Here is an 18,316-nt window from a genome sequence, read left to right as displayed (position 1 = left end):
GAGGAAAACGCAGGCTTAAGGAGTAACCACTTAGTGTTATACAACATATTAGACACAAATAATACTAAAATCTAGGTCTCTATATTTCTAATTCTGGCTTATTCTCTATAAATGATTCATGATGAAGATTCTTAAGAAATATTTACACCTGATTCCAACATGGCTGGCAAAACTTAGATCAGCTTAAACTGGCAGGTTTACATAACTGCATATGTCTGTCCCTACAGAGAACAGAACCCCTTATTAAAGGTCAAGAATTGGTCTTACCTCTCAAAACGAGCTCGGCTGCACAGGTGAAAGCAGAATCCAGGCCGTACTCGGCCAGCTCGCCCTTTCCGCTGCTCAAGGTTTGTTTTTGATGCCCATACTGTAGCATAATTGGTCATATTGTTGTGAGCAGTGAAGAGTTTCACTTTCTGCCTACATAGGAAAGACTGGTTAATTCTAAGACTCATGTGTATTATCAGTAACTATTACATATCCACTAAGTAGTGAATCCTTTCCACTATGTAGTTAAAGTCATGCTTGTGATGTCTATTCATGAATGGCACAAGTAAAAATTAGCAATTTGACTGCACACTCCTAGTTGTCAACTTACTAAAAGGCAATGTAACATCCACCTGCCACTTACCAGCTGAACTGCCTTGGCCAAACTTTCTATGCCATTACCTACCTTATAAGAGGTTTTTTTGTTTTTTTGTAAACATTAATTAACAAATGCAAAGCATTTAAATGGAATATGGCACATACACAAAATAAAATACTTATTTAAGTCATCTCCATTCCAAAGTTTAGTGTAACTTTTAGAATATCTATATGTAGTGGTGACTGTGTGGTCCTTCTGAACCCCCAAGCAACCTCAGATTCCTTCAACGTTACATACAGAGACAGCTGCCACTAAACTACTGGGACTGGGCACAGAATGCTATTCAACATTTCCTAAAATGGATGTTGGTAGCAAATTGTTTTCACTTTCAGGACACACTAAGGAATTATACAGAGAAGTCATGGGGCACAAGTTGGCCAGATATAACCAAGTTTCAATGTTTTTGTCCTTTCAACTGACTACCATGTGATTCCTGTATCTACACAGAATGCCTCCTGGCATATTTTCCAGGCTCATCTCATACCAAAATGAAGACCTTTAATCCATAAAGGAGGGTCCTTCAAGGTAGGATATTTGTCATGTGCTAAACACTGGTTATCTTTATTCATCAAATAGCATGCTATAGTATGGCAGAGATCAATGGAAATACCCAATGGGAAATAAGCGAAACAGCAGCAGCCAAGAGCAATGAGAAGTAATCATCAGTTACAGTTTGAAGCTCTGTCACTTTCTACCATAACTGATTTGCAGTAATCAACACAAGTAACTACTCTTAATTATCAATTACTTATAATGCTATATAGATGCACAATAATTTTGGGGATATAAGAACACAGGAGTTTAAAAATAAGGTGTTTTTGATTCTGTTAACTGGTAAGAAGTTTCCAGTTGGTAATACTGGAACAGGCAAATAGGTTTCCCAGTAACTTACTTGCAGGAGTCAATGACATAGACAACATCATTTATGGTAATGCTTGTTTCAGCAATATTTGTGGACAAAATAACCTGTGAAGAAAGAAAAATTACATTCTTATTATATACTTGAAAGGACTTATTTCCTTATGTAACAAATGACAAGAAAATTACAGAAGTCCTAAAAACATCACCCAATAACTGATTAATGAACCATCTATTAAGCTCAGAAAGGGAAGACTCCTTTTTTCTTCCTCAATTCAGATGGGTTACAATTTTTTGGTTAGCTCTTTGAAGGCCTGTAACATTTGTTTAGTATCTACCTCACTTCCAGTCCCATCACTGTAATGTTTAATATTTACCTTGGTTACTCCAACTGGTACTGGATCAAACACTTTGCGCTGTTCCTCTCGAGGAATCTGAGAATGCAGAGGTAGAATCTGATACCGATGGCTTCCTATGTAACAATACAGAACAATCAGGGACTAAAAACAGGAGCTGGTTTCAAACAGCTCTCCATTATACATACTTCTATTCAAAAGAAGAGACAACATAACATTTTGTTTTCACATACTGGCTAAGGCACTAGCAAAAACATTCATTTTCACTCTCAAATACGTGAGAATTCAAAGATTCATACCAAAATGTGGATTCATTTCCAAATGCTTCTGCATAGTATAAATCAAATTCCAGCCAGGCAAAAAAACCAACACAGCTCCGGGAACATTAAGGGTTTCGATGTACTTAAGTAGAGCTTCGATGAGTTCAAAAGGAGTCTCCTTTTCATTCAGTTGAGACATGCTCAACCTTGTTTCTGGACCATATTCATCACCACAGATCAAGTTGCAATTTGCCTATAAAAAACGGGGAGACATATTTTGGATTGTCTCAGTTACTACAGCTCATGAGATAAGTCTTCTAGATTTCTTCCACTGACTCTAATGACTTGTAATGTCATTATTTATTCTAGTTGACTAGTCACACTACAGAATACAGAAGAAATTTAATTTCCAAAAACACAGAGCTTACATCAATATACTGAACTTTTCTAGTAACTAGTACTTCTCACAGGATAGGACTAAAACTCAAGCACAAACTTTTAAATTTGACTCAAACCTCTCATGGAGCCTTCTACCGAGTATATTTCTTTTTTACTGTTACTGAAATAATGCGGTATTTTCCAAAAAGGTCACATTAGAATCAATGATAAAACAAGTTGAGAAAGTTGTTACAATTGTTTTTTCCCTAAATTTTCTAATCTCCTATTCATTTACATCTTCAGATCTTTTGATTAAAAAGATATTATCTTAGGTTTTCTAGCAAATTCTGTATTGCTGGCTGGCTCAGTCTATATTTCCAGATAATTCATTCTTATACTATCATTTGTCCAACTCGCAAGCACTACAAAGTAAGTCTTTCCTGTTTCTCCTAGGAAATCCCTCATTGCCCCCTGATTTAATACTCCGTCCACCTGATGTCATCGCCAGTCTCCTGTAGCTAAAGCTATAGCTGCTGTCTCTTAAACTTTATTGTATATACAGATCACTTGGGGATTTTGTTAAACTGTAGATTCTGATTCAGTAGATCTGGGGGGGGGCACAGGATTCTGCCTTTCTACCAGTTTCCTAGGTGCTGCAGCCTACTGAAAACACTCTGAGTAGCAAAACCTTATACAATAGTGTTGTCTCTAACCATGTCTGGCCTTTAAACATCGTATTCTTTCTTCTTTTTCTTTTGACCTTTACGCCAGAAATAATTTAACTTGTGATAGAAAACAGCTTGTCACACCGAACCTGGAATTTTTTGCAGTAAAATACATCAATTAATCCAAAGGCAGACATTACAGTTTTTTAAAAAGTTTTCTGTAATGCTAATGCACTACATGTTATATTAACTCATTTTTTCTCTGCATTGACAATTTGCCCATAATGGAAATTCTTCATGAAATTCACTTACATCATCATCCTCACCACCATCATCATCCTTATCCTTCTTCTTCTTGTCTTTTGGTGGAGGAACAAAGTGGGTCATCTGAATGCAGTCTTCCAGAAAATATTCTGCCAGGGACAATCCAGTCAGGTTAAGTACTATCAACTTTCACAATGGGGCAGACTCAAATTCATTTGCTAATTAACAGTTCAAAACTACTTTAATACCCCTCCAGTCTAATTATTCACAAATGCCAAAAAATTCCAGTAGCAATAACCTTATTTTCCTAATCAAACGCAGTGTTTCCCTCTCTTAGACACTGAAGGAGGGTGAGGTATCTTTTATACATGTTCCCACAGCGCCAGTTGGGGTATCCTCTGTGTATAACATTCAACCAAACATTTATCTATACACTTCCATTGTGTGGGAGTTATACATGAAAGAAGTAACTTCAATACAATATACCATAGTCCATCCTTCCTCTATCAGTAGGCACACACAAAATGGCTTCTAGTTAATCTGAAGAAGGATCTCAATGCAAGGACTGGAAGATCTGTTGATCAATTATGCTCGAGATTCTCAGATGGCCCCAGAATGTCTTTTTATAATCGAAACATCCTCTATATCCAAGACTCCCAAAGTGCCATTCTTATCACATCATATTTAAGGGCACATCCTATCAATATGACTTACTCCTCATGATGTTAAAACTTGATCACCTGTGGTAGTGCCTGCCAAGTTTCTCCACTGTAAAGTTACTCATTTTCCCTTCTTCCCACACTGTACTCTTTAGAAGTTACTAAACACAGCCCACTCAAGGTTTAGGTAGTTCAGGCCCACTTGTTTGAAAAGTGGGGAGATCATTTACATAAATTATTTAAAATTCTTTTGTAAGAGACACTTGTCGCTATTCTTTTTATTAAACGACTTATTTACATATCAGTATAGACACGTAAGTATTTTATATTTTAGTAATCTAATACCATGTTATTTTTTTTCCTCAAACTGTTCCAGCTTTGGCCACTGGGAGCTCTTTCAAGTTGGCTCCTGTGTCTCCTTATCCCCATCGTTATGGGCTTTTAGGCACTTCCTTAGTTTAAAAGGAACAAGATGTTCCAGGCTCATTTTTGTATATGCTGTTTCATCCTAGAAGCAGCCATTTCTCTGGTTCCTTTAACTGGAGAAGGGCATTAAAAACAAAATCTGGATGTGGGGCATATCCCTATCTATTTGGTGTCACTGCTTCTACTCCCACTCAGCACACAGAGCTAGGAAAAAATGTGTATGTATACTAACACATGTATCCACATCTACCTGTAATTATTTCTGTATCTATCCATTTATATCTCCATTTAGCTAAACACAGTTCATACTGATCTCTTTGAGTATAATCCAGTACCATATGGTTTGTTCTGGCAATTCCACTTATTCTTAACTTCTCTTTCTAGTAGTAAGAAACTGAGCTCCCACCACTTGCCATTCATTTACTTGTATGTCAATTCCAGTACACATGTTCATCAGTTTTAGAATTAACCTGGTTGAATGACACTGGCTTAGCCATAACATCACTTCACATCTATCTACACTGTTTTTCTCTTATTTTCATGCCCTCAATTAGAATGTGCCATAATTCTTTTTATTCCCCCACAGCTACCAGATGACTATCCTAGAAAACTGTGATAACAACTCCTAAAGAGAGCAAAGAAGGCTGGGTGCAGTGGCTCTAGACTGTAATCCCAGCACTTTGGGAGGCTGAGGCAGTCTGACTGCCTGAGTTCATGACTTTGAGACCAGCTTGGGCACCATGGTGAGACCTTGTCTCTACAAAATATACAGAAATTAGCCAGGCGCGGCGGTGTGCACCTGTAGTCCCGGGTACTCAGGAAGCTGAGATGGGAGGACTGGTTGAGCCTGGGAGCCAGAGGTTGCAGTGAGCCATTGCACCACTACACTCCAGTCTGGGCGACAGAGTGAAACCCTGTCTTAGAAAAACAAAAAGATACTAAATAACTCTCACTTATCAGAAATATATAACCTTGATATACATCCCTTAATCTTAATTCAAAATCTAGTTGCTCAGGCTCTAAAAAGGATTCTTAATTTGATCCTGACTGCGTAAACTTTTAATAGTAATTCCTATAATTACCTATACACCACAGTGATTTCCCTTTGACCACACATTTTAATTTTTAAAAGTTTGGCTTCCTAAGTAAAGGCCTGGAAACTTAGTGGATATGCAAGCTACTCAAGTAGTAAATGAAACCTGGTCTCATTTCTCAGACTGTACTCACTACTGTATAAAATTACAGACAAGAAACTCCTCAAATAGGCTACGATACATTTAAATTATACCTCCAATCTCCAGGATTAAGAAAATACAAACCCTACTGTACAAAAGCTGTTCCTATACCACCCCCACAATATTACCTTGAACTGGGTAAGTCCTCCCATAAACTTCAATGATGGGGCAATTGAAGAAATATTCACAGAACATGCTGGTATCAATAGTAGCGGACATAAGAACAATGCGAACTTCAGGATAAGCCTGAACCACATCACGCAGTACTACCAGAAGGAAGTCAGTCTATTAAAACACAAACAAAATGTTTGAAATTACATTAAGTTTATACAACAAGCTACCCCTAAAGGAGTTATACAGCCACAAGACATCAATTAAATTCAGTTTCTTAGATGGCTCATAAGTGCAAGATAAAGGATCACAGTAGGTCCTTTATCAATTTTTAAGATATCAATAACAATTTTTTTTTTTTTTTTTTTGAGGCAGAGTCTCACTCTGTCGACCGGGATGGAGTACTGTGGCCGGATCTCAGCTCACTGCAAGCTCCGCCTCCCGGGTTCACGCCATTCTCCTGCCTCAGCCTCCCCGAGTAGCTGGGACTACAGGCGCCCGCCACCTCGCCCGGCTAGTTTTTGTATTTTTTAGTAGAGACGGGGTTTCACCGTGTTAGCCAGGATGGTCTCGATCTCCTGACCTCGTGATCCGCCCGTCTCCGCCTCCCAAAGTGCTGGGATTACAGGCTTGAGCCACCGCGCCCGGCCATCAATAACAATTTTTAAGAACAGTTGTAGCCTAACAGTTGTGGAGATTAGAAATGAGTGCTATTGGCCGGGCTCGGTGGCTCACACCTGTAAATCCCAGCATTTTGGGAGGTCAAGGCGGGTGGATCATCTGAGGTCAGGAGTTTGAGACCAGCCTGACCAACATGGAGAAACCCTGTCTCTACTAAAAATACAAAATTAAGCCCAGTGTGGTGGCACATGCCTGTAATCCCAGGTACTCGGGAGGGTGAGACAGGATAATCACTTGAACCCGGGAGGGAGAGGCTGCGGTGAGCCAAGCCATATTGGCCAGGCTGGTCTCAAACTCCTGGCCTCAAGTGATCCATCCGCCTCAGCCAACTGTATTTTTAAATTTTACTTACTTTATGGGAATGCATATTTTATGCTGTATTGGGATTTCCTTTTTTACATACAACAGCATTGCTAAGAACTTCAGGAGACAATGCTTCACTACTTTCCTAAGTGGTTCCATTATTTATATTATCCCCATGAACAGTGACGGGATAAGTGATCCTGCTGATTCATACTCTCCAACAATTTTAGTGTCACTTTTTATTAAATAAATGGATATAAAGCAGTGTCCTGTTGTGATCTAGACCTACACTTTCCTATTAGTCCCAACGAGAGTTTATTAGCCAAATGTTTCCTCTTCTATAAATTGCCTGTATTTTTGCTCATTTTTCTAACTTGTTTAAACTTTTCTTATTGATTTGTAGAAGTTGCTTATATGTTCCTATACTAACATATTGGAATCTTCAAGCTTGTGGTTTTCCTTAAAGTATCTTCTGATTAAACAAATGACCTTAATTTTAATATAGAAGAAAACATTGATCTTTTATTTCAAAGTTAGTGCATTTCATGTTTTCAGCAATCCTTTCAGAAGGTTTAAGATTATGCTGCCCAATACAGTAGCTTTAATCTGAATTGAGATGTACTCTAAATGTGAAACACATACCAAATTTTGAAGACATCATATGAAGAAAAATAATGCAAAATATCTCAAATGTAACTTTTAAAATTAACTGTGTGTTGTAAATATTTTAGATATTCTGGGTTAAATATGTTTAATTTCACCTTTTTAAACGTATTAGAAAAATTTCAATTATCTATGTGGCCTATATATTTCTTTGGGACAGTATTGTCTAGAAGACACTTATTTATATTTTTGTATTTTCTACTTCAGTGTTTGAAAAACTCACGTCAACATATTTAAAGTTCTCAATCTATATGGAGTTGATTTTTGTACTTAGTTATGAGGTAGGGAACCGATTTCAACTACTTTGAAATAAACATTAGTTTCCAGTTCCATTTACTTAATTGCTTATTCCCTTTCTCACTGATCTGACATGCCACCACTGTCTCCTAACAACGTTGCATGTAATATACAACATACAATGTACTTTTGTGCCCTGCCTTATCCCATTTATCAACTCAAGTACCTCACTGTCTCGATTATTTTAGCTTCAAAACAAGTCTTGTTATCTGTAAGGAAAGATTCTCCATTCTACTCTTCTTTAGAAGTACTGGCTATTTGGGGCCATAAATCTATCTTTTTAAGTATTTATAATCACCTCATCAAGTTATATGGAAAACCTTGCTGGGATTTTAATTAGAATTGCATTCAAAATGTGAATCAACCTGAAAATAATTGATATGCTATTAAATCCTTCTATATATAAACATGGTCTTTTTCAGTGTTCTGTAATAAAACATTTTTCTTGTAGAGATCTTACATGTTTTTGTTGTTTATTCTTAGGTACTAAAAACTTTGACTACTGCACTGATATATTTTTTTTTTTTTTAGTTTTATTCTAGCTATTTGTGTAAGGATAAAAACTGCAGCTGCCTTTGGTATATTAACCTTTTATCCAGCCATACTATTAAATTCTATTATTTGTAGTAATTGGTATATAAGTGCACTTGGGTGTTCTGTCAGGTGACAGAACTAGGTAAGATTCTTGATAGAGAACATGAAAAGTCTCTGTAGGCAAGGGCACGATGGCTCATGCCTGTAAATCCCAGCACTTTGGGAGGCAGAGGCAGGTGGATCACCTGAGGTCAGGAGTTCGAGTCCAGCTTGGACATGGTGAAACCCCATCTCTACTAAAAATACAAAAAGCAGCCAGGTGTGGTGGTGGGCACCTACAATCCCAGCTACTTGTAGGTTGAGGCAGAATTGCTTGAACTCGGGGGTGGAGGTTGCAGTGAGCTGAGATGCAGCAACTTTAGCCTGTGCAGAAGAGTGAAACTCCAAGACAAGCCCGGACCAAACCAGACAAGAATGGGCTGAACCAGATAAGACTGGTCAGGACTGGACCAGACCAGGCCAAACCACCTAAGACCAGTTAGGACTGGACTGAACCAGACCAGACCGGACCGAACTGGAAATGACCAGACAAGACTGGTCAAGACCGGACCAAACTGGACAGGACTGGACTGGACAAGGTTTCACTGTGAATAGTACACAGACCTCGAGAGACCCATTCACCTCAGCCTCCCAAAGTGCTAGGATTACAGGCATTAGTCACCGTGCCTGGTCCAGACTTACTTACATCCTAAGTCTTTTAAGCTGACCAAAACCACTTACTGTTTTACAAAAATACCAAGGATAAACTATGACATTATTCCAGTGTTTGGAGTAACTTAAACCCTAAGTACATAGCTACATTAACCAATCTTACTTGCTTTAGCTTAGTTTTGCCAAAACTCAAGATGTTTAACAAGAACAGATAAAAAAGAGGAGAAATTTTTAAGAAATGCTTTCAGGCCAGGAGGGTGGATCACCTGAGGTAAGGAGTTTGAGACCAGCCTGGTCAACGTGGTGAAATCCTATCTCTACTAAAAATACAAAAAATTAGCCAGGCCTGGTGGCAGGAACCTGTAATCCCAGCTACTTGGGAGGCTGAGGCAAGGAGAATCGCTTAAACCTGGGAGGCAGAGGTTGCAGCGAGCCAAGATCGCACCATTGCACTCTAGCCTGGGTAATAAGGCTGAGACTCCGCCTCAAAAAAATAAAAAAATAAAATAAGTGTTACAGATTATCGTAAGATCTAAAATCCAAATCCTTTTATTAACCTTATTTTAAATTTTATTAAATAGAAAGTACATCAAATAATGTCACATTTCAAGCATAACAGTTAAATTTTTTTGACTGTTATGCTTGAAATTGGGAAATTCCCAATCCCTGGACACTACTGATTTGTCGTCACCACAGATCAGATTTGCTTTTTTCTAAAATTTCATATGCATAAAATTATATGGTAGGTATTCTTGTCTCTAGCTTATTTCTTTTAGAATGATGTTTTAAAATTTATCCATACTGATGGATGAATCAGTACTTTATTTCTTTTTGTTGCTAAGTACTATTCAATTTTATGACTTGTGACATTATGAAATATATATTTGGTCTTTGACCCCCTTTCCTGGCATATAACTCCTAAAATACTTAGAAACTCTGAAGTTATGTCTTGTGTTTGCTAATGATTGACTGAACTTATGGCTGACAGTCCCTGGGTAACTTCAGGATGGGGGATGGGAGAAGAAAAAAAAAAAAAAGAAATGCTTTGAGTCACAGTTGACAGTTTATATAAGCATGCTGCCCATGCACTGAAACCTTTGAAAGACACTATACTACTTGGCTTGGATACTGTTTCATACCATTTAATTGCATAGCAAGTTGATTTTACACAGGTTTTGCCAAGGACAAAAGAGGGAGCGGTTGGAAATAAATTCTAGTTTCTTCCTAATTTTGGCATGATTCTCATTAACATCTGAAAAGATCAGAGCTGAAAGCATCTAAAAAGACTCTTAATTATAGGCTGGGCACAATGGCTCATGTCTGTAATCCCAGCATTTTGGGAGGCTAAGGTGGGTGGATCACCTGAGGTCAGGAGTTCGATACCAGCCTGACCATCATGATGAAACCCTGTCTCTACTGAAAATACAAAAATCAGTCAGGCATGGTGTCCCAGCTACTCCGGAGGCTGAGTCAGAATCGCCTGAAGGCGGGAGGCGGAGGTTGCTGTGAGCCAAGATTGTGCCACTGCACTCCAGCCTGGGTGACAGAGTGAGAATCTGTCTCAAAAAAAAAAAAAAAACAAAAACGAAAAACCATTATAAAATCTATGATAAACTTCCAATTCAAGGAAAAACGAATCATAACAATTCCATCAGCTATTGAGTCATAAATCATTAGTTCAATTGCCGAATTATGCCAGCTATCTATTGCTGCAGTTATACTTTACGACATAGGTCTTCACCTCCAGAATGCTTTGTGTAAAGTTTAATACAGGAAAAAAAAAAAAAATTGAATAATCTTGCTAAAAAAGGATTTTCAACATCTTAGTGATTGAAGTTCACGGTTTTGATAATGATAAAAATGGGGGAAACGGAAAACAAAGCAAAGACATTCTACTGATTTCTGTTAGAAATAGCAGAATTAGTACCTTACTGTACCTCTCAAGTTACTTACATTAATGTCTCTTTCATGTATTTCATCTACAATTACATGACTGATTCCTCGAATGCCTGCTTCTAATTTTCTTAGGAGCACACCTTGAAAAGAAAAACAAGCAACAAACTATAGAAAAGTTCAAAGAAGCAAATCTCTGGACAATTATATTGCAACTAGGATACCCCAGTATCATTTTAGAAAACAATCACATGTACACTTAAACTATTAAAAAGTGATAATGTACTATGAAATATAATTTTTTCCAATGATTTTAGATTTCATTTTCTCTAAGCTACAAGATCTAATGGGTATATCATACTTTCCACGAAGGAAAAAACTGCCAAGTTTTATTTAAACAAGAAATTTGAGCCTGGCTCATTATTTCTTTCCAGTCATTCTGTTCTGCTATCAAATTTTCTTCACTAACACCACAATATGGACCCCAAATGAAAGATCAAAATACACTACTGACCTACAGTACAAAACATTATACTGGCATGAGGACGAGGAAGTATAGACTCAAATCGAACACTGTAGCCACAGCTTTTTCCAGGCTCTTCTCCTCTTTCAAATGCAACTCGCTCTGCCACAGAAACTGCACTGATTCTTCTGGGCTGAGACAGAAAAAAAGTAAAGCGACTTAACAACTACAAAGTTAGATACACTTACTAGCATTTTTGGATTACTGTAATAATCCAGCTGAATAATTAACAGAAACAATAAATCTACAAAAAATACTATTTGATTCTATGGCAGACTAACTTAAAAAATGTTGTTTTTCATTTTGTATATAAAATGATTCTATAATTTGTCACTGTCTCCAACTCTTAAATAGAATTCAAAGTGATTTTCCAGTAAGTAACAGGGCACAGCATACGTAGGGGGGTTTGTTTTTGTAACTGATTGCCACACTAAAAAGTTTTAGAAAATTATTTAACTGAGACCTATGGGAATCAGGAAGGTGAACAATTGCCTTCTTTGCCGTATGTACTGTGACCACCTTCTGCTCAGTTATTAACTCAATAAACAAACATTCATGCACTTTTGCATCAGGTGCCAGAGAAGGTGCTAGAGACAGTAAACTGAAATCACTGTTTTTGATGAGCTCACACAGCAGGAAAAACTGACTGTGTATTGCTATTTCCAACAATCAATCTGCAAAACTCTAAGGAGAATGCTATAGATTAAGTGTTGAACCTTTTTATGAAAACTCTTCTGAAATGTTCCATGTCTCCTAAGTATAAAAACAATCTTTATTTGGTGGATACTATGAGGACATGCCTAATGCACAGCTACAGAGGTTACACGAAGATTTATATACTGCATGAAGTTGCCTTGGGTTTGATTCTGTCTAAAAGTCCCTGATGACAAGCTAGATTTCAGTTCCTTGCTTGAGAAAACTTTTTCTGAGTTTCATACTTACTTAAGTACCTATTTGATATCTCATGTTAGGACAGGACTAGGAAACCAGAGGCTGATATAGTATTTAATATAAAACATGATTTTAATTGCTATTCTCCTAATACAAGAGTTAATTAGGGTATGAGGCTAGTAACATGTAAAAGTATACTATCACCGGGCTCATATGTATCCTGCCCATAAAGATAAAAGAATGAAAGCTACTTTGTTGAACACACTGTGTAGAATTTTGGTAGCTTTTACCGATCACTATCTTCTTTGTACTAAACAATCCTTTCAATAATCTTATTTAGCAATGGATAAGGATTTTTCCAGCTATTTCACCATTTTCTTGAATTTCTCTATATTTCATAAAAATTACCAAAGTTCTGAAGGTTCAACTTCTGTTAAGTCAGATCAGCTGTTTAAATATCAACACATCAAATATACACACTTTCATCCAGAGATTTAGTGAGAACAAAATGAGATACACGGTGCTCTGCACCTCAGTTACCCTGAAAAATAGTGTTACATGAAAGTATGAGCTCTGTATCTTTCCATCAAAAGAGTCCTACAAACTTGAGTCAAGGAATGTGAAAATGATATTTCACTAAAGGTATAAAATGTAACCACCAAGTTTTCTGCATACTTTCAAAAAGTTGCTTGCATTCTACAACCTATCACCCCCCTTTTCTACTACTGTCTTTCCTATAGTTTTTCTTCTTTTTTTCTTTTCTAAGACTTCCACTAACAGCTGGCTTCTAGAAAGACTTAAAATATTAGGATATTTGACTCTTCTGAGGTGTTGTGTTCACAGGCTACTGGTACTCAGAGATGGCTTTGTCACCTTATTTTCAAGTCTACGATCCTTGTGGTTTCCAGATTACTCCTAAACTGAATATGCGCAGGAGATGGCCCGTTTCCCAAGCAGTTATCTATTTTAGTTCTTAACTACCCACAAAACACAAACATCTTAAATCCCAAGGAAGCCACGATAGAGGTTTTAAATACTAGTACAGGAGGTGCCTGTATTACCATGTATTACTAATTACAAGGGGTGCCTGTAAACCATGATCAGAAACACTTTTTGCTAAATTTGTAAGTATGACTAGAACATTAATTTCAAGACTATTCCAATAGCAAAGAAATAAATGACCCTGCAATCTCTTTTCCATATTTTGTATGCTTCTCTGATTTACCAACTTCCAGTTTCCTCAACAGCTCTTGACTTAAACAAAAAACACTTAAAATACATATTAAAAAGAGAAATTTTTCATCCCTCGTTGATTTGACAAGAAATCTGTGATTTTTCTTGAGGGGAGTGTGGCAAAATGCTTAAAAGTTAGAATATGCATGCCCTCTGACCCAACAATTCTGTGTCTAGGAATTTAATCCAATTAATCAGAGTATACAAGTATGTTCATCCCAGCATACATATGAAAATATCAGAAACCATTTTTAAGCCTAGTGCAGTAGCTAGCCAGTGAATTCCAACATTTTGGGAGGCCAAGGCAGGAGGAATGCTGGAGGCAATGAGTTCAAGACCAGCCTGGGCAACACGGTGAGACACTATCTTTACAAAAATAAACATGAGCTAGGTCTGGTGACAGAGGCCTCTAGCCCCAGCTACTCCGGAGTCTGAGGCTGCTGTGTTGCTCGACCCAGGAGTTTGAGGTTGCAGTAAGCAATGATGGTGTGTCCCTGCAATCCCAACAGAGTAAGACCCTGTCTCTCAAGAAACAAAAAATTACTCCCAGATTCAAGCAATCTTCCCACCTCAGCCTCCAAAGTACTTGGGACTACACTGGGGTGCCACCATGCCTAATTAATTTTTGTATTTTTTGTAGAGATGGAATTTCGCCATGTTGCCCAGGCTGGTCTTAAACTCCTGCACTCAAATAATCCAACTGTCTTGAACTCTCAAAGTGCTGTAATTACAGGTGTGAGTCACCAAGACTGGCCTGGGTTTTGGATTTTTAAAAAATTATTCTATTCTTAAAATTTCCCCAAGGTGTATTACTCTTGTGGTACACAAAAAGCAATAAAAAAAATTCTAATTATTAATTCTTAGCTCATTAGAAATATTCACAGGACAGGCATTTTGTGTGGGATGACAATGCTCAACCTGAGAGTATCAATGAATATTTAAACACTTCTCAGACTGCATGCCACCTTACAGCGTATGAAGATGCTCTCCTTATCCCTTAAATATTATCTATCGCTTTTCCCATGATCTTCTGTGCTTCAATAATTATTTTATATATTCTGTCACAGTGAATAAATACAAGGCACGGCTCATAGGTAAAACAAGTTCTATCTATACCTGCAGGGCCACTTCTATTATAAGAATATACACATATTCTATATTCCTCAAATATAAATAAGAATGAAGAACACAGAGACATCTAGAAATCCTATTTGTGTAATATAACAGTAAAAACCAGGGTGGCATATATGCCTTATATGCCTTATTTATGCTTCAGAATACTAGTAAAACCTTTTCCTGCTGCATTCTAGTAGATTAAAAACACAAGCTCAAAGAGGTGATTTTGCCTAAGGACACATAAATGACTTAAGACTTCAAATTTTCTTTACTCCCAATATAATCCTTTTTCCAATTACTTTACCTTTTATTATTTTAACTATGTTACACTTGGATTAGTAAATATGCTAAAAATAAAACAGGAACTGACAAAGATGAGACTAGTTAGTATCACTGATGAAAGTAAAAGGTATTTTTCCAACAGAAAGTTGGAAGAATAGTTCCAACTGTCCTCCAGATATGTGCTTTTAATTTTCATTCCATGTATCTGCTTATCTCATTTTCTCTTTAGAATTTTACTACTCTTGCCTGGAGTCCAGCCATAGTAGTAGGTAATTCCAAGTGCTAACCTCTTCCTCACACTTCTGTCTGGTTTAACTGAAGTAGCTCTAATAATACGTACTAAGCACTCACTGAAATTTCTATGTACCAGGTACTGGGTAACACTTTCTATACCATAAGAAGTTGGAGATATCTCCCAAATTGTTATTTTGTAGTATTCTAGAATCCATACCTTTGATGTACACCTCTTGCCATTTACCCACAACTGCAGCAATTTCTTCCATCTTTCAGAACTGAAGTTCTAAAAGGTCCCAACTGTGCTCTTTTTCACATCTGAGCATTAAATACACAGTAGACTGAACTGCCACAAAATGTCAAGATTCCTAATGCACTAGATACTACAAAATGTATTAGGCTTCACCATCTCTATCTTCTAAGGTTCTGAGTTTATTTTGTATAAAGAACAGCTCACATCCTGAAATGATGGTACTATGGGGTAAGTACAGGACTGATAAAATCACATTAATTTAATATGCTTGATTTACATCCTACAATTAAAATTCGTCTCTTTCAATTAACTTTAAAGGTAGAAGATAACTATTTCCTACTTATAATTTTCTGCATATAGCCCACAGGTTTTAAGTGGCTTGAACACGGATAGCCTGAAGGATAGAATTCAGTGAGTTTGGTTGAGAATTTACACTAAGGCTGATGTCATGGTTTGAGCTTCTCACTCTGTTATACTCCAGTCTATAACTCTAAACTTGTGCTCTGTGAACTGAGATAATACACTTAAAATCAGGAATATAAAAAAACTTTCTAATACTTAACTGATGACATCATGTGGTTTCCCACAGATGGCTACAAGTGTAAGATAAGGGAAAAATGATTCAATAGCGGTATTACTGCAAAAATAACTACTGCTATCTCAGACTGTGCCAACAGTACATTAAAAACAAAAATAAAAAACTGTATCCTATAATAACCAATCAGCATGCCCAGGACTACTTTTCATATTATAGGTAGGTGCTGATGAATTTGAATGTGTTTAACTAAACCTTAGACCTACCGTACCTTCATGGCTGAACTATAAATGTTTAGTTGAGACTTTCAAACTACGTACATATTAGGACACAATGTAAGTTTTTAAAATTTTCAAGACTTGTTACAGTTAAGAGGTATGAGACTGACTTTGGGACAAACACTAGGACAAAAACATATAAGCCACAGAATGTAGATGTAATATGACAGTAATTTACCCCAAATCAGAAGACACAGGTTTGCTAATACACTTCCATGCCACTGAACATTTTAAAAGACAGTGAGACAAAGCACTTCTCACTTGGGCAGGAATTTTTACTCTATTTATGACATGCAGACAACTTGAGACGCCTGTCTTCAGCTTGCGTGTTAAATTCTGCACTTCTTTCTGCTGTATGCTGGAACTGCTTTTGAGATTAGAAATGGATAGTGGTAGGAGAGGGGACAGGAGGGTAAGAGCAGAGCAGAGCTGAGCTCAAGGCGTCCCTTCTGTAAAATTGCACACTCTTGAACAATGTTCTTGAAAGATGAGGTAAGAATTTTGAATAAGAATTTTTTTGGAATGTGATGATATCTGATGATATCTGGGGCTCGGGCCTTCACTGTAAGTCAAAAAATCCACAGCCAATTTTAGGGGTGAGTCAGGAAATCAAAGAAAATTTTGTGAACAAGAAAGCTAGGAATGCTCTCCCAGAAAAACGTGAATTTATCATATTTTTTTCAAGCCTAAGATATCATAAGCCTTAGGATGCAACGTGATTCCTTCAGCAATTTTTTTCAGGCGAAAACCCAATTCTCATATAAAACATACATATTAATTATAAAAATGCATTTCAATTTCAGAAATGTTAAAAAGCTTCAGATATATGCTTAATACATGCAAATGTAAATGAACATGCACACTTTTTGTTATTTCAAAGTTTGTAACTCTCCTCTGAAAATTGATTATGTTTCCCAGGTTAAGCAATATTAACCCACTGGGGAAAAAAAAAATTTCTAGGTGAAGATGTAAGCCTGCCTGAGAGGTAGTACCTAGCTATTTGCAATGCTCTCCCACCAAGTGCCTGAAGTACAGGGTAGAGGCAACGGAACGGCTTTAACCTGAGAACAGCTAATCAGTTCTTCCCTAAGTACTGGGACAAACTCGCAGGCGCTGCTCATTGCTGGTAAGGTAATACAGTGTTAGTTAAAAGGAAGAATCCTAAAAGGCAGATTGCTTGGTTTTTTAATCCCAGTTCTACTTCTTTCTGTATTAACCGTGGGCATTTTACCTTCTTTGCACCTTAATTTACTGAAAGAGAAATACTATGTGAAATAGTACTTACATCTTAGGGTCATTACGAACTTCGATTGAGTTTTTTCTTAAAAGCTACTGCTTAAAATAGAACATGGCATACAGTAAAGTTAACCATTACCTGTTTTACTGGTTTTTATTCAATATCAAGGTGGTAAGACAGAGATGATAAAGATTTGGATGAACATTAGGACAAAGAATTCTTAATCTTGACAGTCTGATTCTGGGCCCAGAGACTCCCCTCAGCCCAGATAAAAAGAATCCCTCATAGTCCAGTTCTGCTTACTAGTGTAGCATACTGGAGATTAGAAAAAGACTGAAGTTCTTTTTATGGTTTTTTTTTTTTTTTTAATTTAATTTCAAGGGCACAACACTCTAACTCTCATATAATTATAAAAAGTAGTTAAAGAAAGAATTAGAAATAGTCTGGTCTCTAGGTATTTCATGGTTGGTCTACTACTTACCTGAGTTACTACAATGTTACACTCTGCTGCTCGGTCATTCTGGATAAAGTCATCTAGAATGAACTGGGGAACCTGTGTGGTTTTCCCACACCCAGTAGCACCTCTAATAATGACAACTGAATTTTGACTGATTGCTTCCAGAATCTCACTTTCAAATTTCTTCACAGGCAGTAACTCTCTCTCCTGCAGGATCTGCATTAGAAAAGTCACACTTTAGTTAAATGTCTACCAATACATCAGAAGCAACTGTCTTGATCCTTCAAAAAACTTCCATCTCTAGAGGTCGGGAACGGTGGCTCACGCCTGTAATCCC

General features: G+C 37.1%; 1 protein-coding gene across 2 annotated transcripts in view; it reads right to left on the bottom strand.

Annotated features, from left to right (window-relative positions):
* The window catches only part of DHX9 (DExH-box helicase 9), a 48,144-nt gene that overhangs the window by 8,153 nt on the left and 21,675 nt on the right, over positions 1-18,316 (bottom strand). For both annotated transcript variants that reach the window (XM_023203486.1, XM_023203487.2), the window contains 9 exons: positions 18,004-18,195; positions 11,455-11,596; positions 11,001-11,083; positions 5,876-6,032; positions 3,476-3,576; positions 2,160-2,373; positions 1,882-1,976; positions 1,539-1,612; positions 268-420 (listed from right to left, as the gene is read on the bottom strand). In XM_023203486.1, coding sequence (XP_023059254.1) covers positions 268-420; positions 1,539-1,612; positions 1,882-1,976; positions 2,160-2,373; positions 3,476-3,576; positions 5,876-6,032; positions 11,001-11,083; positions 11,455-11,596; positions 18,004-18,195 — 1,211 coding nt within the window. The remainder of the gene's footprint in view (positions 1-267; positions 421-1,538; positions 1,613-1,881; positions 1,977-2,159; positions 2,374-3,475; positions 3,577-5,875; positions 6,033-11,000; positions 11,084-11,454; positions 11,597-18,003; positions 18,196-18,316) is intronic.

The sequence above is a fragment of the Piliocolobus tephrosceles genome, chromosome 1, assembly GCF_002776525.5.
Source record: "Piliocolobus tephrosceles isolate RC106 chromosome 1, ASM277652v3, whole genome shotgun sequence".
NCBI lineage: Eukaryota > Metazoa > Chordata > Mammalia > Primates > Cercopithecidae > Piliocolobus > Piliocolobus tephrosceles.
The sequence above is the reverse complement of the archived record's forward strand: the minus strand, read 5'-3'. Positions and strand labels throughout refer to the sequence as shown.